This window comes from Stegodyphus dumicola, chromosome 8 (genome assembly GCF_044657685.1).
Source record: "Stegodyphus dumicola isolate Sdum_Otavi_A_Nest chromosome 8, ASM4465768v1".
Lineage (NCBI taxonomy): Eukaryota > Metazoa > Arthropoda > Arachnida > Araneae > Eresidae > Stegodyphus > Stegodyphus dumicola.
The window spans coordinates 114,989,943-115,012,877 of record NC_140775.1 but is presented as its reverse complement, the minus strand read 5'-3'; the positions used below and the strand labels follow the sequence as shown (position 1 = coordinate 115,012,877).

General features: G+C 31.8%; 1 protein-coding gene across 6 annotated transcripts in view; it reads right to left on the bottom strand.

Annotated features, from left to right (window-relative positions):
- Positions 1 to 22,935, bottom strand: part of LOC118188398 (small integral membrane protein 29-like) — a 90,060-nt gene that overhangs the window by 40,329 nt on the left and 26,796 nt on the right. For 3 of the 6 annotated variants that reach the window (XM_035358828.2, XM_085822315.1, XM_085822316.1), the window contains exons 2-3: positions 22,055 to 22,146; positions 494 to 723 (exon numbers count right to left, since the gene is read on the bottom strand). In XM_035358828.2, coding sequence (XP_035214719.1) covers positions 494 to 711 — 218 coding nt within the window. In that variant the 5' untranslated portion in view covers positions 712 to 723; positions 22,055 to 22,146. The remainder of the gene's footprint in view (positions 1 to 493; positions 724 to 22,054; positions 22,147 to 22,935) is intronic. The other 3 variants (XM_035358829.2, XM_035358830.2, XM_035358827.2) reach the window with 1 other exon arrangement.

The following is a 22,935-nucleotide window of genomic DNA, read 5'->3' as shown; positions in this document are numbered from 1 at the left end:
TATATGATAGGAATAAAAAAGGCACCATCTAAATGCAAAAGAATTGTTCTCAAGTGATGGCACTGGAATTGAAATAACAAGAGCTGTGATGATTTACAAGAGATTTTTATTTCTGATAAGTTGTCTCTGATTTGATGATAAATCAATCATTCTAAATACCAGAACATAGTTTAGTTCTGGTTCTATTCTAAATACCAGAACATAGTATAGGCAACAAATAATAATAAATAAAATAATCATTCTTAATACCATAGCGTAGCATTTTCTCTGTCAGACAGTATATATATATATATAAATCTGATGGAAAAACTTACACAATTTTTTTTGGAAGGGGAGGGAATAATGATGAATTTTCCATAACATGAACAGCACACATAAATTAGATTCTGTTATTAAATTAGTTACAAATACTTAATAATAAACTTAAGATAATAAATAAAAGTTAAGATAACAATAATTATGAGTCTTTTCAGTGATTGCTTTCAGAACTTACCTTTTCTTTCTTATTAAAAACACTATCAAGCCCACTAGTATAACAATTACTACTATAAGAGTCAGAGGCACTATCACAAAATCTAGCAAGAAGTTTTCAAAATCATCTTCAGTTTCTTTCAGCGTAACATTGACTGCAGAGATATTAAGTTCATCATGTGGTATAGAAGTGAAATTATATTCATGAAGGAAACTTTGAGTCGATGAAACCATCAGCATTCAGGGCAAAATCTACAAAAGACATGCAGAAAAAGTTGAGTGATTTAATGCTAAGTATTAAAAGATATAAAAGCACAATATTTACAGAAAACAAAGCTAATAATTCCTGTTATGCAGAAAGAAAACTTAATCAGTTCATTAGAAATTGTCATTTGAGAACATGAAATGCTCTTAATACTAAAAGCAAACCTAAAATCTAATACATTTAAATCCTGTACCACATGTGATTAATTTAACATTCTTCATAATTGTTTCTACACATTAAAATTCACACAATTCTTGCACTGGCTTTAGTATACAACAATCTCTTATGTAAGATAACCTTCTATATTTGAAAGCATTATCTAAATAAAACAAAGTGTACATGTAGGAAAGTTTACTTATTATAAATTATTATGAATTATTGGTTTATATATATATATATATATGTGTGTGTGTGTGTGTGTGTGTGTGTGTGTGTGATGATAAGATTTTTTTACTTGCAGTAAACTGATGAGAGATGAGTGCTTGACTATGGAAGACATTATTTTGCAGTCGCAACCTAAAATCTAATACATTTAAATCCTGTACCACATGTGATTAATTTAACATTCTTCATAATTGTTTCTACACATTTCTACACCTTAGGATTGAGGATTAGATCACTGAAAATATCAATTATGTAGTAGAAGATGGGGGGAACTTTTGAAGAATCACAAAATCACTTGACATTCCAAATATATCTTTATTACTTGTTGCACTTCACAATGGGGTCAATCGGCATCCCACAATATTGATAATGGCGCATTACATTTTTAACAAAATCAGCCAAGCAAGAGACATCCTTTAGTTAGCAAGCGTAGGCAGAGAAAGAGGGAGGGTAAGTGGGTTGCAACAATATTTATAGTAAAATTTTTCATTAATCTCATTGGCTTAAACTTATAGACAATGCAGAAGTTTTAAGATGACATACTGCGGAATTAGTTTTCATATATGATGCAGTTTGGAGAAAGTTATTACTACAGAGAAAGTACCCAAATTAAAAATGAACAATCAAGAGGCTTTATAAGTTGCAATTTTGATTTGCATATTTTTTATCTTACGTATTCCATTTATATCAAAATTCTATGATTTTTTCCCTGTATTGTCTTTTTCTTGTTTCGCTAACACACTAATACTTTCTTCTCAAAAGGCTTTTCTGTCGCCAAGCCTTTTTCTCTTTGAAGGGGAGGGGGTTATGTAAGAAAAATTATATATATATAAAAAAAAATATATATGTAAAAGATAAATTTTAATTTAAATTAGCAATGTAAATTAATTTCCCCTACTGTATTCTAAAAATAGTAATTTTTATTTGCACTGTGTCATTTCAAGATTAATCCATGTTATATAACTCTTGCACAATTCCGATGATGTAAATGGAACTAAAACTCAAACAGCCAATAATAATTTTACAGCAGTACTAATTATCCAATCAAAATGTATTGAAAACCCAAACTAATTCAATATGAATTAAGATTTCACCCTGAACAGAACACGCTTGCTACTCTTCAGCCTAGCTGGACTGCTGTCTGCTGCTTCCTTCTTGCTGCAAAGTTATCAACCTCTTGAAATAGGTACAAATAATGTGCCAAGTTGTTCGTGACCACATTATGTTTACTAAAAATAAAATGAAGATTTAATGTGCCTTGGCTGCCAGTCTCTTATTCATAATGGATCACCATTTCTATGCCATCAAAATTACTGCTGTTTATTACTTCTAAGTTTGTTTCTATTTCATGTCTGTCTTCGAGTCTCATCTTTCTAACTACACAGTAAAGCCTCTTCGAGTTATAATGCAGAGAACCATCATCAATCCGTTGCAACTTATTTTCCCTCAAGTCATCCTATTACATATATATAATAAGGTTTTATTTAAAACTCATAAAGTAATTAAGCTAAAAGTAGAAAAAGAATTTATCATATATTTTCATGGAAACAATAGATTAAAAAAGTGTCTTTATAAAATTCACCTACAATTTTATATGATAAATAATAAAAATGTGAGGCACTCTTGATAAATTTATGAAAATAATGGTTTATACATTAATTAATATTGATTTGGCTGCATCCATTCTGTATTTTTTGAATAATATTCACCTTATCTTCATTACAGAAGCTTTACATTTACAGCTTGCCATACAGATGAATTTTTGACACAGATTGCAGGGAGAATTTGTAAGAGGTCTGCTCTTCTGAACAAGATGAAAAAGGAGGATATTTTTATCATCTATGTGTCTTATCCAATAGTCAGTGACAACACAATCATTTTCCACACAGCATACACAAATGCAACACAAAATAACTTTTATAAAGAAGATCTTGCAAAACAACTGAAGAATGCAAAACTCATATTTGGAGAACAAAGCTTAGAGAATATTTATACTCAAACAAAGCAAACTGATATGAAACAAAACATTTTCATTCCATAAATCAACTAACTCTACAGCCAGAAGTTCATAAGATTCATTACATCCTCTTTCAATGAACAGCAAAAATTTCAAAATTTCCATCATAGCATCAGTCTTGAATACAGTTCTGCCTGCCAGCTCAGTCAAAAAATTTGACTAGAATCAGAGAATTTATTCACATTTTTGGTTCAGTGGTCATGCACACCATACTAAGATATGATTGCCCTAAGATATGATTATTGTATTTTTTTTATCCCAGAGATGGGTGCAGTGGTAGATCTACAGCCTGGGATGGAAATCTTCCTGGCCTCCTCTTACTGGAATGGTCACCACGCAACACAAATATATAACTAACAATTATTTAATTAAAATTAAATAGCTTACAGGATTTGGCAAACAAATAATCTTACGATTAAAGGAAAAACAACTTACATCTAGCAATCAAACATATTTCTAAAAAAGCTTATTAATCTGACATATCTGATAATTAAAAAAATGTTTTTAACTTTTCTGTCAATAAAAAATGCTAAAACTGTTTTCTGCAAGATCTGAACTCTGAAAAAAATTTAAAATTCACATAAAACTTAATGCTTTTACCTACTGCGTTTTCAATGACCGCTAAAATCTTACTTGGCTAATTGTTGATTGAATATAGGTTTTAATCAGCTTCAACTTGAAAGCTTCTCTCAAAAGAGGCAAATGAAACATGCACCAAAAAAAAAAAAAAAAAAAGTCTGGTGCCAAATATAACTTAAGGAGTGATTCTTAGAAGTCTATTTCCACAAAAAACTTTAACATTTTTTATGCAGACCACTTCTTAACTTTGTCATTTTTTTTATATTCCTACATATAGGTACATATACTTAAAAACTTCAGGTTTTTTCAAAGGCTCCCTCTATATCAGAGGCCAAAGGCAGACTGCCCCTTGGTTAGGGGTTACACCTATCTTGCATAGACTTTGTTTGAAGAAACACAAAGAAATGGGTGGTGAAGGCAAAAGAATGGTAACAAAGATGTTTTTCTTTAGGGACAAAATGAGGAGTGTGGATGGTTTTAAAGGTTAATAATGTTTTCACTAAAACTTGATGAAAATCTGGGAAAAAAGATAAATCTACAAAAAAGATGCCCATACAATTCTTTATAGCAGTATATAAAAAATTAAGCGTACAGGAAATCAGAAACAACAAAAAAGATTTCTTTGTTATATATCAGGAGGCCGTTATAAGCTGGGTTTATTATAGTGGGGTTTGTCTGTTATTATTTTATGAGATTTACACAAAAGATAATTTTTTAAAACCTTTTTTCTTAATAGCATGTGTCTATCAAATTATTCATCTAAAAAACAGTTTTTCAAAAATGAAAAATTCTTCTTTTATGACCAAGAATTCTTTAACACTGTATGGTTAAAAAACTTGAGCAATTTTCAAAAATGCTTCCCCCCCAAAAAAAAGTTAAAAATTACATATAAACTTCATTTAAGAGTTTTTTTTTTTTTTTTTCTGTTCCATTAATCAAGCAAACAATAAAATTCCTAGAGTTTTTTTTTTTTTAGTCAAAAGAGGAAATTTGCCCAGGACTATTAATTTCATTTTGTGTTAATTCACCACGAGCATTTCAAACTGTTGCCACCAAATATTATTATAAATATAATAATTATTATATTTATAATAATATTTGGTGTATTATATTTAAAGAAATTAAATAATGAAGAATCTGCATACATGTACGTATGTGTCTCGCATTGTGATTAAACAACGGTACCTAGAGCAGTCAAAATTTGAATAACATAATGCTCCTGCAAATATGGGTATCTGGAAGCCCAAACTTGAATTTTGGAATTTGTTTTATTATCAGTTTCATATTTCGTAAAATTTAAATATAAATTAATGAACTTTTGGTTAACAAACTTAATGATTTCAAAGTGAGCAATGGCAACGCTGTACAGAAAAAGCATTTTAATCTCCAGTGCGCGAGACTGTGTATGAGAAATTCTAAAGATATGCTCATTTTAAAATTATTTTGTGATAATGCTCTTGAACTGAATTTTATGATTTAAGTGCGAAGAACATGATATTTAATAGGTAACACACAAAATGTTAAAAAGATTCCCGTTTGGATGTAATTTAAAATCTGAAACCTTTCTTTTTCTTTCTTTCTTTCTTTTTTTTTCTTTTTTTCTTTTTTTTTTTTAATGTTAAATGAAGATATACGTGAACAATTGTTTAAAAATTAAATTTTAAAAAAATGTTTAGTCTGTCCATATGTACAGATGCCATGAAAATAAATAAATAAAATAAAAATTAATAAATTAAAAGAATTGGATATGGAAACAGTCAATGTTAACATCTGCACTAAAATCTAAATATGTAACAAAATTTTTCACAATTAAAATACTTCCTTTCCTGCAAAGAAGCAAAAAGAAAAAATGTACACATAATTAACAGAACTTAATCCTCATACGAAATATTTCGTATGAAGTTCCAAATATTAAAATATGACTTAAGTTGTGCTGAAAAAAAGTGATAAGAAATAATGTTAAGCACAGATTTCATAATTCTTTTGTCCCATCTAAATCTACACATTGTTAAAAAAGAACCACAGGAATGATATCATTGAAAGCTATTTTAATGTTAAGAAACAAAATGGTTCGTATACATGAATTTATCAAAAGCTAAAATAAATTGATTATGGAAAAGAGCTATGGAAATGGTCTATACCAATAATTCCCGAACTTTTTGGTTCACAAAGCCTTTCTTAAAATCAATTTTTTCAGTTCCATTATCAACTGATACCTATGGGTTTGTCAAATTTTGGTTTACAAAAATATATTTCATATATAAAATAAAAAAGTAAATAAATAAATATGTAAAGTCATATTGAGGTTTCGTCATTTACAACTATTGCCAGTAAAGCGTTAAGGCCATAAAAAATGCTGCTGCCTCTGCACATAGTTCAGTCACTCATGTGCCTTGACTCAATGACAACCACCTTCCTTCAGCATGCAGCAGGAGATTCATGGCAGCTTCCCAATCTTCACATATTAGTTTAAATACCCTGTTTTTAAGATGTCACTATTTTATACTGTTTATTATTTTCATACTTTTATTCAACATTATCATAAACTCAGAATGAATATTTTTTAAGATTAATGCATGTCTATGAAGATACCAATTGCTGCTGCTATGTTTCATTGCCTTATCTGTAATTTTCACAATTGGTTCAAGCATCATGATCAATAATAACCTTTGCACCGTAAGTGCAATGTCTGCAATGTGTTCCCATGGCATTTTATTCAATGACCTGATCATATATTGAATGGAATAATGGAAGTGAAGCTGCTTTTGTTTCACATGATAAGGAAGATTAAGGATGATCAGTAGGACTGCAAAAATAAAACTATGGTGAAGCCATTAAGCTAGAAGTGGAACTCCCATGATAAACTTTATTTTGAAAACTGTTTGATGATAATTCACCCAAAGATTAAATATCTCACCTCCTGATATGCTTACTGTTTGTTGGAAGTCTGCAGGGAAAAGTTCCTCTTGATAGCTTAGTAAGTAAGTATAAAGCAACCCTTAAAACTACTAACATGGTAATATCAATTGATTCCTCCATTGCATTTGAATTTGGTACACCTAGTATCTTTTTCATGTCATTAGTTGTATCGCTGATTCATCGAACAAGGGCAATATTTGAAAAGCAAGGACACCCTGAGCAGAATATGATGTAAAATACACAGTGTATTATGAGCCTATTTTCCGAAATTTTCGATATTAATTTTGAAGCCATTTATTATAAATTTTAAATACATGTGCATTTTAAAAATCAAATTAACATCTCTATAGCATGGGGGTAGAAAAAATCTTGTAAAGCTTCTGTCATTTGAACTGCCAAAACTGCACCCAGGTCAGTCATGATTAATCCAAATTTTTTCTATAAATAGCATTTGAATGCCTTTTTGTTTCTCTCAATCACCTCTTTATCGTCTCCTTGAGCTTGCTCATATTTTTATCTGAAACTGTTGCCAAAGTGCAAGTAGGTACTCAAAAGAATATACCCATCCATGTAACACTGACACTCCAAACTCTAAGCTTTCGATTTTTTTTTTCCTGTTTGTCATTTATTATTTTCTATCAATAGAATTAAATTCTTTTAGTTTTGTGCTCCAAATATAGCATAACTATATATATAAAGTATCAGTGACAGAGTTACATACCTTCATTAAAAAATTAAAGTACAACTGATTAAAACTATTCTGCATACTGTAAAACACCATTACACAGATGTTCGATTTCCTTATCCACTCTAGTTTTTCCTTTCACAGAAATCTATCATTAAAAGCCTATGGTTTCTCATACCAAATTATTTTAGAATTACTACCATTAGGGTTACAAACTAAATGGACGGGTGTAACAGATATTATGATATATGTATAGATAACAACAGACATAATTACAATATATATTGTTGCGTGCATATGGCTGAATGAACATAGATTCGATGACAGGTTAATAAAACTTATTTTATCAAAATAAACACTTAAAGGTTCTGGAATTTTCTGTAGAATCACAGAGTACAATAAGTAGTTATGCATCAAACTACTAAGAACGTTAAACACAACACAAAGCAAAGTACATCTAAAGAGAAGACTAACTCTGACATCTCAGTTCACGGAGAACAATTTGCAACAACAATGCAACTGAGAGCAGATGGTCTCTCTTCGGCCATAAATAGTTTTCAATTGGCCGCCAAGATATTTCTAGCACTTTCTGCTTTTGAAAAGTAATGGAAAGGAAATGAGCGTGCAATTACTATTACATTAACATAGTGGTCAATTACATAACGCAACTCAATACAATACTAATAATTTCAAATAACAAAAAATAAATCAAATACTAAATTAATACATGGGTGCACAAAATTACAAATAAATAGGACATTGGTCTTATGAACTATTTACTACATTATGTACACTATAGGGACTACGTACTATGGCTATACTAAGCGGTTAACCTGTCGTAATGAATGACTTTAGGCTTACAATTTGGTTACTTACAGATCCAAACAACGTCATTCAGCCTCTTTAGAACTGTGTAAGAACTATCTGAAGGTGACTGTAGTTTACGAGAAAATCCTTTTCGTTGAATCGGATTCCACAACACACCTTATCACCTCCGTTGAATCGATGTCCTGTAGCTCTAGTGTCATATCAGATCTCCATCTCCTCCGTTGCCAAGTTAACTTGCTCTAGTGCAAAACTGTGCATCACTTTAAACTGTGCATAGAGATCTTGGATCTACTACTCAGGAGACGAAGGAACATCAGGAGGGCAACCAAATCACAAGGAAGGTAGACAAAGATCACGACTGAAGAGTATCTGGGATGGGAAATAGCCGGTAGTCTCGTTGACAACACTGCGATAGGCCAGTAAGAACAGTTCCAGCCCTTTTGGTTTCTGAAAATCATCAGGGAGAGCTTATTAAGATTGGTTTAATTAAACCTTTCTACCATACCGTCTGACTGTGGATGTAAGGGTATCACTCGGGTTCTGTCAAAGCTTGCAGAGTTATAGTCATGATAAAATTTCTTCCTTGATTAGAATGCAACTGAAGAGACATAACAAAACATGAAATACAATGCTGTGTCATTACCTCTGTTATAGTGAGAGCCTCTTAATCAGAAATGAGATATACTTCAGACCACTTGGTGAAGTAATCAATGGCAACGAGGATGTATTTGCTGCCATTAGCAGTTTGTGGAAGAGGTCTCAGGATGTCAAAGGTGATGCGTTTAAAAGGTGCTTCTACATTGTAACATTGTAACTTCCCTCAACCACATTTCTTCGGTCCTTTCCACCCTGCATGGGCATCACAAGAGTGGCACTAATTTTGCCCATTTTGATTCGAATTTCTGGTACAAGAGGCTGTTTCGAATATGTAGCAAGTCTCAGTCAGCCCAATGTTGTTTTGTCATTTGACTATAAATCGAAATGTCCTGCCAGATAGGTTTCCTGTTTAAAGACTCCATTTAGTCAATTATAGGTTTAATGTCGTTATCTTCCAGTTGGTCTTTCCTGACTTCTTTGTCAATGCATGGGCCTTGATAAACCGATGTCGATGTTGTAATTTGTCGTGTGACACAACTAAGCAGCTCCTATTTTGCTTTGACCCTGGAACAGTATTGGCAGTTTTCTTGTCAGGGTCTTCTAGTCGGTTCCCAGACAAAAGCCCACTAAATGAAAGCACATGTGACTACAGCCCATACAAAAAAAAAAAAGCCCACTGTGATAACTGCTCACGCCACAAATACCCACAGAAATGAAAGCACACATTGATAGAAGCCCACATAATCAAAAGGGACTTAAAGTTTTTTATTACTATAAAATGTATCTATAATTTTAATTGTAGTAAATGAAGTATTCAGATCTGAATTTTAATGTTTCAGAAATATAATATTGTCTATTTGTATATTTCATCACTACTTTGTTTATTTTATTAGCTTGAAATCAAACTTTCTGCTCTCTGATTAAGTGGTTACCGATAGGGTTTCAATGATAAATCTTAAAATGCATTTCATTATTTATTTACTTGTTTAACTTTGGTATGTGTATGTGAAAATGAAAAATGTCATCGTGAAGTTCCTCACATGCTATTTTTAAGGTAATATGGATGAGTTTAAATTTAATTATGTTTCATTATTGAAACAATTAACCTTTTAATTAAAAAACACTTGAATTTTTTCTTTCTTTTTGGTTTTTCCTTTAGATCTTTTAGTATCTTTTCAGTTTAGTAATATTAAAACAGTTCTATGTAATTAAGCACAATATAAATTTGGCTAAGAGATATTTTACTCTTTACTTTAGACTGAGCTTATTATCAAAGTTTAAACATATTTCTGACTAAAAGCTTTTTTGAATGTAACAATTATAAATTGGTGATTTTCTAGAGATATTTTCTTTTAGATTTCTAAATAAATTAAAACTGTGAGCTACCTTGTCAGAAAATAAATTCCAAGTGTAACATCTTAATCTTTTAACTACAGCAATTTGGAAGAGTGTTTTCAATTTTCATTTGATTGATTTATTTATTTTGGGAGGGTACAACTATTAGAAGTTAACATATCTATAAATTTTAAATACAATCACTTCAAACTATAATAATAAATATGTAGTATTTTATTAGAGTTTCTGAAGATTACAGAACAGAGAACTATGCATATAATAACATCTAATAAAACTTTGTAACTACATGAATATATATTTATAGAGTCATCATATTCAAAGTTTATCATTTTTAAATTCCAAGTATATATATTACATAAATTCAATCATTCATTAATAATATTACGTATACAGTACAAAGTCCGAAATCGAGACTCATTGGGACTTCGTTGATTCCAGATTTGGGATTTTTCCGGATATTAGATCATCAGTTTAAATCTATTAAGATGGCATCTAGAAATTATAAAATTAAAAATATGAAATCGTGACTTATGAAATAATGAAGTATTTATGATCTAAAGGGTATCAAAATTTACACACACACACACACAAAAAAAAAAAAAAAAAAGCTTAATATTTATTTGTTTACCTTATTTTATTAAACATTTCTTTTAACAAAAAGTATTATAATCATCAACAAAAAGTTGTTTAAGTTGCTGCATTTTTTGTTCTAATAGTTTCTCTTTAATTCTGTAGACAGACATGATTTCTTGTTGAGTTACTCAGTTGAAGTCCTGTAACTGCTGCGTTGAGAATTCCGACTAATTTATCAGTCAAAATTTATTAATTTTCAGCAACTTCTCTGTCACTTTCTTCACCATCGGTAGCGGTAATTTTCTGGATCTAGAGCCATACTACAGATTTCGCCATTCATTAATTGACTGATGATTGAGAAGCATTGTCATCATAATGAAGATTTTCTTTTATACAGTAAAAGTCTTTAATCCGGACTTGTCGGGACTTCAGCAATTCCGGATTACAGATCATCAGTTTAAATCTGGTAAGATGGCATGCAGAAATTATAAAATTAAAAATATGAAACCGTAATTTATAAAATAATGGGCAATTATGATATAAAGGGTATCAAAATTTACAAAAAAAAGCTTAATATTTATTTGTTTACTTTATTAAACATTTCTTTCAATGTACGCATGCGTAAAGCATACATTACACATAGCCGAAATTAGAAAATTGCAACCAGAAAACTATTTGATTTTTATTCGTGATATTTATAATGACGAGGAATTTGATTTAAATCATATCAAAGACGGAGTACATCGAGATGAAATACTACATTTGGTAAGGAATTATAAGCCGAATAAAATAAAAACATCTGCCCTGAAGATAGTGCTGACAGATCAACTTCCAGTTCATTGCGCGCCACGACGTAGAAGGCCAAGATAGAACCCCATTCGAATTGTTTACTAAGCGGAAACCATCAGTGCGGCACCTTAAGGCATTTGGAACGATTGCCTACGTGGGAATTCCAAAGGCTAAAAGAAATTCTAAGCTTGATCCAAAGGCAAAAAAGGGCCGATTGATTGCATACAGTGTACGAACAAAAGGGTACAAAATTTGGTTGGAAAATGAACAAAAGGTAGTAGAAACCCTAAATGCTACTTTTAAAGAGTCAATTGGAATGCAGAGAAGTGGCAGTGGAGCTGCACTGGGCACCCTTCCTGATTTGGAATCTGAAGAATTTCAGATTCCAAAATAGTACACATCCTCTCAAAATAGTACACATCCGTACGAGTGCCGTCTGGCCTTGGAACAGGTTTACGAAGCCAAGTTACCTGTCTCAATGTAGATTGAGTGTCAGTGCTAGGTATAGAAGAGGGTACACTAGTATCAATTCTTTCCTCTATTTCAGGAAAACAGCCAACTGAAGTATCAGTAGATTGGAATTCGACCCTCTCTTCAGATTCCAAATCAGGAAGGGTGCCCAGTGCAGCTCCACTGCCACTTCTCTGCATTCCAATTGACTCTTTAAAAGTAGCATTTCGGGTTTCTACTACCTCTTGTTCATTTTCCAACCAAATCTTGTACCCTTTTGTTCGTACACTGTATCCAATCAAGCGGCCCTTTGTTGCCTTTGGATCAAGCTTAGAATTTCTTTTAGCCTTTGGAATTCCCACGCAGGAAATCGTTCCAAATGCCTTAAGGTGACATACTGATGGTTTCCGCTTAGTATACAATTCGAATGGGGTTCTATCTTGGCCTTTATGACAAATTCTATTAAATGAATATGCAAAATACATTACTGCATCTGATCAAAATTCAGGACCCATTCCACTATCATGTAAAATTGTACGTACATTGTTGAGAGCTGTCTGATTGAATCTCTCACAAACTCCATTCTGTTCCGGAGTATATATATCTGTAAATTCGTGCTTTACACCATTTCTATTACAATACGACCTGAATTTTTCATTGTCATATTCTCGTCCATTGTCAGTTCTAAAATATTTCAACTTAAGGTTCAGAGATCTTTCAGCACGTGCTATGTGCCTTTCAAATACTTCAAACACCTGACTTTTCTCTACAATGGGGTACACTACCACATAACGAGAATATTCGTCAATAAAGGAAACGAAATAACGTTCACTATTCCTACCTGGAATGTTAATAGGTTCCCATACATCAGAAAAAAACCCTTTCAAGCGGTCTTTTCACTTGAACACCTTCTAAAGGTCTATAGGAGATTCGCCTTTGCTTATTGATTTGGCAATGTTCACAAAACAAATTAGGTGAGTTCTTTAACACAGGAAGACCTCGAACTGAATGTCTCTTACTAGTCCTGACAATAGCACCACAATTTATATGACCAATCCGACCATGCCATAATTCACTACTGTTATGCTGAACTATGGATGCCTCAAATTTCACGGATTAGCCCCCCTTTTTCACTATTTTCGGAAATACGTGATAGTTACTTCCTATCAATTTAGCCTTGAACATAGTTTCATTTTCACCATTAGTAATTTTAATTTGCCCATTTTTACCATAAAATCTTACTCCATTGATATCCACCTTAGGTCCAGATATTAAATTTCATCTCAGTTCAAGTGAGTATAAAACATCTTTAAACAAAACCCCAAATTTCATTTAAACTGTACCTTTCCCATGAATTGGAAAAGTTACCCCATCAACAGCTACTAGCATATTCTCATTCTTCACAGGAGAAAAAGTATCGTACAATTTGCAATTTTTACAAAAATTATGAGATGCAGTAGTATCAAAAATCCAACTATCATCATTTTCCTCCAAATTGTTAACATTAGCTTGAGCTATAAAATGGGACTGAGCATGGGAATTATTTTTACCTTTACACAACTTGGGTTTATTCTTACACTTAGGGAATGTTTTATTACTACTAGATAAAGCTGAGGAAACAGAAGAAGCAGGCGAGGGTGATCTGGAAAAATTACCTTTCATTCTACAGTACTTTTGAATATGACTTGGACGGCCACATTTGTAACACTTGAGCCCTTTGATCTGCTTAAATTTAGGTTCAAAGTGAGTACTTTGAACTTCTATAGTCTTATTGGAATTTTCCCTCTCTATCTCCCTTAAATTAAGACGCGTTTCCTCTGCTAGTATTTCCAGTTCACCATTTTTAAATATGAACTTTTCATCTGGCCACCTCAAAACATTATGAACTACCTGATCATATTTTTCTGGAAGGAACCTAAGAAACTGAAAACATATGTATACATCTCTTACAGCCTGATTAAAATCAGCCAATTGTTCAGTTACCCGTTTTAATCTAGAAGAAATGAAACTAATACTTTCATTTGGCTTAATTTTACAATTTAAGAACTCTGAAAACAAGGACAGATGTCTAGATCGATAATCTGGCTGGAAATATTTGGCAAGCGTATTCCATGTAATTACCGGATCATCAATTTCACATATTAAGTTTCTATATTCAGGGCTTACATTCATATAAATCAAAGATAATGCCAAACGACTGCTATTTTGATAGACGGCAACAATTTCTTTTGTAATACCCTTAACATCATTTAAATCAGGACATTTTTCAGTACCTTTAACCAAAAGCCATGCATTTTTCTCATTTAAGACAAACTTCATATCTTTAGACCATGTAAAATAATTACATGCATCAAGTTTAGCAATATTATGCATAACATTAACAGTAGCCATATTTGAATATCAACAAAAACCGCCCCCCAGTCTCTTAAGTCCTAAATTAATTTTTAAACTTCAAAAGTCTGCACTAAAAATAACTCAGGGGCTGGGCCCATAACCAAAATGATGCAAAAGCAAAGTTTAAAGTTGTAAAATTAAACATTTAGCAGCAGTAGCAATAGAAGCTCCCTAAGGTTATGTGCTGTGCAGACATTGAAGACAAAAAAAGGTTTTAAACTTAACCAATTTATTAACAACATATATAAATAAAAACATAATGAATAAATTTAAACGATATCAGAAACTTAAAAAAAATATAACAATCATTATCAAAAATTTCACTTAATTGATAATCCATTAACCCCAAGGGTTTTCCCTTTAAAGAATGTTACACTATTAAATAATATTTTACCTGATCCAAATACTGGCATTCAATACGTGAAAAACATATCACTAAACAGAAATTACGAAGTTATAATGAAATTCGCTACATTATTAATAAGTCCATGCTTCATGGTCAAGAAGGCACCTGAAAAATTAAAATTAAATCCTTGAGAGCACATGAAACCAGCAAAACGCCGCTCACTGTAGTTAAACACGGGGAATCACAGCTTAGAAAAACATCGCCGCTAACTTGTGTTAAATGCCGCCTTCATGAAGAACATGGATGCTGCCCATGGCAGTCGCTCACATCATAGTCTCTTTTGAGAATCCAGGAAAAGTCATCTTGTAGACTGGAACCACAGCACTTATCACCAGACTGCACACATCGCAATATCGTCTTCCGATGGTGGCTGGAAACTGCACACCAAGGAGCAAAGAAACAGGAACTAGAAGGAATAAGCCAAAGCGACGCCTATCTCTATGTCTATGTCATAACACAATTAAGAGGCAATCGGCCTACTGCGGCCTTTACCAATATATTATAAGTAGGGTGTCTTTAATGATGAGTTGAATCCAGTAAGATGGAACGTACTTTTTGCACCTAGTGCAGAGTCTCTAGAAGAGAAGTAAACGTGGCCCCACGATGTGAGGATCTACAACTTGAGAATTTCTGCCGCTCGGCTATGCTTGTCTTGAGAGAAGCTGCGAATTAATCTTTATCTGCAAAGTTCAGAATGATTTCTGGCTTGAAAAGCTAGGCAAAGTTTCTGCATATTTGATTTAGCTGATTTAATTCTCTGAACTATTGTGGTTATTGATTTCATGAGAAAAAGGGTTTTCTGATCTTTGAAAATGTTAATGATTTCTGCTAAATTTTCCTGCGGGTTTTTCTGCTTAACTTTGTCATTGTAAAGTTTTTAGGCATTTCTTGATTAGTTTGGCCTGGAGCTTAAATAAATTCAGGGAAGTCATCTTTAGTGGGAATTTCTTGTGGTTTTTCTATCTTCTCTAAATGATTGAATCTTTTTCTGTATACCTTACAACTACGATAAGAAGAAACGTGATTTTCGTGACAGTAAATGCAAGTTGATTTTTCATCTGGTTTTAATTTACAGGTATTGGATCTGTGATTTTGTCCGCACTTACAGCACCTGACCCTTTTAAAGCAGTTATTTTGGGAGTGCCCGAACTCCTGGCAATTGAAACATTGAATTGGGCATTTTCTGGGCTGATACTTTCTATTGTGATATTGAATCTGAACATATTGTTTAATTGATGAATTTTCTCTCCTGCAGAATTTCTTTTTAGTTCAAGGAAAAATATAGGTAAATGGATAATTTGGTCTTCTGCTTTCTTCGTGAATTGCTTTAATTATAGGGAAGCTTCTGCGTTCTAAGTCTGCGTAAATTGCTTGCTCTGTGTAGGATCTTGGGATATTCTTAAGTATAACTTTAACTGAAGAGGCTGAGGAAATTTGGTACATATGCAAACTAATCTGTGCTCTCTTGAATTTATCAACTGTAGCTTTATAATCAGCTTCGGTGGTAGCGTAAAGGAAAATCTGTCTGGCTTTGATTGTAACTTCAAATTCGTTTTTACATATCTCTCTGAGCATTTTGTCAATTTCAGGCCAATCAACATTGTTTTCTGGAATGACTAATGGGGAAATTTTCATTTTATTTTCTGCTTTATTCTGTGTTGTAGTCATCTACGTTTCATCTGCAACTTCCATATCTTCGTTATTTTCATTAAGAGTTTCAAATCTGTTATTTTGCGGAATAGCTGCTGGTGGGATAGACTCGGAATTTTTCGCGGTTTTCTTTAGAGTTTGCCAATCCTTCCGATGCATTGTTTTATCATCTGTTTTAGAATTTGTGAGCTTCGAGGTGTTCTGAATGCTTGCTAAAATGAACTGATTTTGTTTAATTTCTTCTTGTAACTTTGAATGCATTTCTATCGCTGGTGGGGAGGTTAAAGTCTTCATAGACTCAATACAGTTTAATTTATCGGCGATTTCGTTTTCTAATTTGAGTGAGAGATCTTTTGGGTTAGTCGGAAGCTGAGTATTAAAATATTCTTGCGAGACAGCTTCTGTTAAATTACGAAAAAAACCAAAGCGACGCGAGATACTTATACCAGAAGTAGACATGACGTCATCTCACGGCAATCAATCAGCTATCGGCAGGACTCGGCTTTCCAGATGATGTAACATCAAGTTTCGTTTTTGCATCTTAATTAGGCTGAAACAGTCCGTTCTTAATACAAACAGTGGCAGTGAAAAAAAGAAGTAGAATATCCCTTTAAAATAAGAACTAAACTAGATGTTCTATATATAACTTATGTAAAATTTAGAATCATTTCAAGGAGGAGACATGATGCAGAAAAAGGGTTACAATAGGTCATATTTTCCAACAGTACACACATATGCGCAGGTGAAAAGGTATTACGCACAAGCGTCAACGCATTTTCGTTGACGCATGCACAGAAAGTTTGTAGCTTTGAGGTCCGGATTATAGATCATTCTGGATTATTGGTGTCCGGATTAACAACTTTTGACTGTATCATCGTCATTTATTACCGCTTTTCCACATTTCTTTACAAAATCCATTAAATGGAAAATTTCACCTTTGTTTTACGATATCCGAAAACCTTTAAAATTAGCTGCTATCATCATCAAATTTAGCTATCGTTCACTATACATATTTGGCTATGCATCTTGAGCTCGGTGACTAACGACAAGTTGTTCCGTTAAAATTTTATCTTTCTTCTATCGCGCACTGAGACAATGAAGCCTGAATTGTGTTAGTTTAGTTATTTATTATACTATATCTATTTCTTGCACATGCTTAAGGCTTATCAGAGTTCTGAATAAGTAAATTCCCACATATACTTAAGCCTTATTGAGGGCAGGCACTAGATATCTTACTGCCTGGTGCAGTTTCTGTGGGTCTTAAATTCTGCAACCCGGTGTGGCCATGCGAGCCCTGGGGCAGGTTCTGGATTTATGTGAATAACAAATCAGTTATTCTTAATTCAGATAGCCCTAAATGTAATCTTTGAGTCTATGAGTATAATTAACAAAATCTGTTTTTAGCATATGGAAAGAAATTTTTGGTAAATTTTTCCTGGTCAACATTTTTAGCACATTTCACTTAAATCTGTAATCATCGCCAAGCATAATGCCAACATAAAAGGTTACCATACTCCTTTATTATTCAATTACTAACATAAAAAATTTGTTTAGGCATCGCTACATGAGTCATTACTCAAGTTGTCATGTTTTCATAAACATGTGGTGATGAAAGGAAAGTATAATAAATAATGATTCACCAGGTTGGCATCAAATCAACGATGTATCTATGCGGAATGTTTCGTTTTGAGATGTGTGCCAAGTAGATACGATGGAGCCAAATTACTGATCGTACAAATTTATGCTTAAAAGACTTCAATTCAAAGTTCTTCAATAACAAGGTATTTTATATATCGTCGAAGTGAAGTTAAGAATTGGGTCTCTCCAGATGTTTTATTATGCACAGAGGGAGGGAATCAAATGTGCATGCGTAAAGTTTACGAGAAAACGTTGTTGGTGATTTGAGGTCCGGATTTGAGATCATTCCGGATAACGGATGTCAAAATTTCGGACTTTGTGCTGTAGTAATATACGTATAGTAATAGAAAATTAGTATTAATGTTTCAAACTGTGATTTTTTTAATAATTTGACTTGCATTTGCTGTATATTTATTAAAAACATATGGATATCAGTCATATAACATGAAAGATACACAGAAAGCAGCTAATTTGTATAACAGTTGATTATGAAAGAAAAATTACAGTTATTTGCTCTTAAATCTCCCTAGTGTAAATAGCCGTTTTCTAATTGACATTAGATTAAATTAATTCCATTATCCATTAGAAAATAATTATAGTGAACTATATCTATTGACAACATTTCTATGAGATCGCCTTTTGAAAGAGACCTGCAATTTTTGTGAACATAAGCAAACATTGTCAGTGAATATCACATTTTTAAGACCACCATATCTACAACAAAAATCCTTTAAAACCGTGAATGGTCGCGTTTATGGAGGGCTCACTACATTTTTAATAAAACACGTACATTGCGGGGGGGGGGGGGGGGAGGACAGTTCTACATCTCCCGTTCTATTGGGTCGATTGATGAAATTCAAATTGCATTTTTCATGTCTCCAAAGCGCGACTTAATTATATTAGAGTTATATAAAGCATTGTTCTAATATAAGTATTTTGACACAAAATCGGACTTTTCCTGAAATAACGCACAAATGTTTTTCCATATTTCGATTCTGCGACTCAAATTATGCCTAGATATTAAATTTTGTAAAATTTGGTGTGAAATTTATGGAGAAATTCAAAAATTTATCTTGGCACAATTTTTTTCAGTTGCGTCAAGAATAATTCACTCACCAAACTTCTTAATAGATGGCAACCAATTTTCTTTTCCTTTCCATTATGCTGGACGGAAAAAAAGGCACCTTGTACCCAGGGATAAATAGAAGGGCTAGCTCATTTCTTTGTTTGACTCCTCGCCGACGCGAGCCTAATGGGGGGATGTAACAGGCAATAATCTGACGTCACTGTGATGCCACCTGTCCTGATTTCCCGCGTTTAAAACAGTAGTTTCATTGAGCTGCGAGACGATTTTCTAGAGGTTACATATCCCAAATTAATTTTAATAATATATATATCTGTTTTCTAATAATGTATATATTTAAATTAATTTATATATATGTAATTTTAGTCACTTTTTATTTCAAATTCTTATATTGTAAAGTATCGTTTACATAATATGGCTTTTTGCGCTGCAGTAACGTACCGTAGCACTTACAGAAGTATGAAAGGATGAGATATTTTATTTCATGGGACCAAAGGATCCAAATGAGAGTTTGCTTTTGACGAAAGAATGGATACACAAATGTCAAAAATCTGCAGCGAACATTTTCTATGCAGTGTTTATGAAGATGATATGAAAAATCGCTTGTTTCGATAGCCACAAAAAGAAACTGTTGAAATGGAATGCTGTGCCAAAAGTAAATTATGATGACAATAATAAATCAAATTTTAATGATTTTGAAATAAAACTCACAAATGAAAATGTAGATCATCCTGAATGTTTAAGGATAAACAAGAATGCATTGATAATTTGAAGAACAAAATAATATCCTTAGAAAATTGTATTAAATTGTATTAAAGTATTGAAAAATAGAGAAAAGATAAATTTTAGAATGTTTGTTTAGCGACAAAGAAGGTGGACGACATCTAGACAGAAATTGGTATCAGAAATTAAAATCTCAAATAGCGAAATTTGGGGGGGAGCACAAATCAGACAATTTGGAAAAATGTCTAAAGCCTATTTTTATACAGACGCAGATTAATGCATTACTGAAAAAGAAAATCAGGTGGACTAGTGAAAATATTTCATGTTGCATCGTCATAAGAGCTCTGTCATCTTAAAGCTATGATTTTTGGAAAGAAAAAAAATTAGGAAAAAAATTGGAATATCTTTACCTAATATTATCAAATTAAAGAAATGGTGTTTATTTTATTTTTTAGTGTTTTCTAAATTTTAGTGTAGTCCAAGAATTCAAAGTAATGTTCTTACTCTAAAGAAGGAAAGAGGCGAATATTTGTATTCTGTAGAAAAATATACATTCTCAGTTTCGACGAAATGCATATAGATTGAAAACTCTGCTATGACTCTAAACTGGACTAAGTTGGTTCTTTTCAAAATGTGCAGTTTGTTTTAATCAGAGGTCTCATTTCACGCTCTGCCTCAAATTACTGAGAAACCGCATTTTAGATAGAGGATTTGTTTTAGAAGATGTAACTGTTTTAAATTTTGATATTATTAAAGACGTTTTAAATAGAGATTGAGAAGAAATCAAATTGTATCACAAACTAAAACCAAATTATTTAATGGTCAAGGGAAACGAGAGACAAAAAGTCACTCAGAGAAAACATTATTTTCAAAAAGTACCGCAAAAGGTATACTCTACCCCACAGAAATTCAGAAAGCATCTGACTTCTATGAGTTAATCGATAATATCTTCGATATTATGAATAGTACCAAAATAGTACCAACAAGAATAACAAGTATTTAACAAACTAATTTTGTTAAGTACTTGTTAAAGTTATTCTTATTGTATCCTTTGTAACTAATTATTGATTAGATTTTGTGCTAGATTAGCATTCTAGATAAAATATAATAGTAGAAAACATCAAAGTAATTGACATAAAAAGACCTGCTTCCTTTACTCACACTTTTTGAAAAATTAAATAACTGTTTTAGGTACTCTGAATAAAGCTATTTTGTTAAAATTAAGGTAACCATCTTACATACATTTATTTAATTGTAATATAGATATAAGTATAAATTACAAAATTATTTAAAAAATATCTATTATATTGAATCGGAAGAGAATTATAACAATGTAAAATTTAGAATTAGGCAAAAAATCAAACGTAGGTTAGCAGAAATGTTGCCATATATGTCATATATGTTTAAACCTATGTCAATGTAAAGTTGTTTTATCTTAGAAGCAGTATAAAAATTCTCTCAGTTAGCATGCAAATAAAGAAACGATTAGAAATAAACGTGCATTAAATAAAAAAACCTGCAAATAAAAATAAAAAAAACGACGGAACTTTATGTTAAAAGAGTAGCACATTTTATCTATTATTTTAAAATTGAGTAAGCATTATTAAATTTTTTAATGGTTCAGTCTAAAATGCATAAAGCAGTAACATTGTCTCTTCCAAATTATAGCTATCTTTCACACACAGCTCATTTTAAATGCTGGTTCAAAAACACTAATTTCCAAGCTGTGAATTATATTGGCTCGCTCAGTGTCATCATGGCTACGTCATCACTTCTCACTTTCTGCTTCAGGGGGAAAAGCTCTATGAGCTAGTCCTTCTCTTCTAAGTTCTGCCTTGTACCTACCTTTTTACATTGTGCATCAATGGGGGAAAAAGTCACATCATTTCTACTTTCAAATAATTTTAGGCAAAGTGTCTAAACCACATTTGATTATTACTTTCAACAAATATGCCAAATTTCAAAATGCACCAATATATAAATTCACGTATATCTTCATAAATTTTGAATAAAAAACTGTAATTTTTTGCAGATATGCTTAGAAATACATCTACTTTAAGATGATGGTAAAAATTTTATAGATTATAATTCAAATTTTTTTTGAAAAATTTATAAAAATTATTTAAAAATACAAATTTTAAAAATAAATCAAAAAATGGGTGAATTTTATTTGGAATGAACCTGAATTTCGAAATGTTAAGGGAAGAATCAAATAAATAAAAAAAGAGAGATTAATAAATACATACCAAACTTGATTAACACTGATGAGCTAATTTTTTAAAAACTACTCATGCGATTTTCACATAATTGGTAGTTTGGTGTAATTTGAGACGTAGAACTGGAAATGGAAAAAAAAAAAAAAAAATATGTTATTTCAGAAAGAGTCTGATTTTATGCCAAAATACCTATATTAGAACAATACTATACATAAATCTAATACATATCCTAAGTCGGGCTTTCAAGACATAAAAAACGCAAGTTGAATGTTGTCAATCGGCACAGTAGAACGGGAGATATAGAACTGTCCTTGCTACATTTTGATTTTCTGTCAAAGCAGAGGAAGAGTGGTTCTATTTATTTAGGAGTGTGTGAAATTTAAAAAATGGACATTATATAGCACAAAATGGAACAAAATTTTAAAAAAAAAACATCTCTTGAACATGACTGAAATTCATTATTTGCTTGGAATACATTTGTCAAAAGGAAACATTTAATAAATATTAGAACTCAAAAGCTAATGTCAAAGTAGCAAGGGTCATTTGAATTAGTTTTTAATAGTGACTGAATGTACAGATAATTTAATTTGTCATACCTCTTTTATAGTACTAACTTTTGTTACATAAAACCTCGGATTACGTGCATGTTTTTTTAAAATAAAAGTTAAAACACACATTTAAAAATAATTATGTTTAAAATTGGAAGCTGAATTCAAAAAAAAATTTTTTTGTAGCCAGACCTAATAAACCTAAGAGAGCAAATTTGAATTATACCTTACTTGTTCTTACCAACTTCTGTTTAATGAATTATTATTTAATTTATTATATTATTATTATTATTGGCATTATTAGCATTAAAAACTGGTGAAACATTTCATGCTAGAAAGCAAGATATTAGAAACTTTTGAACT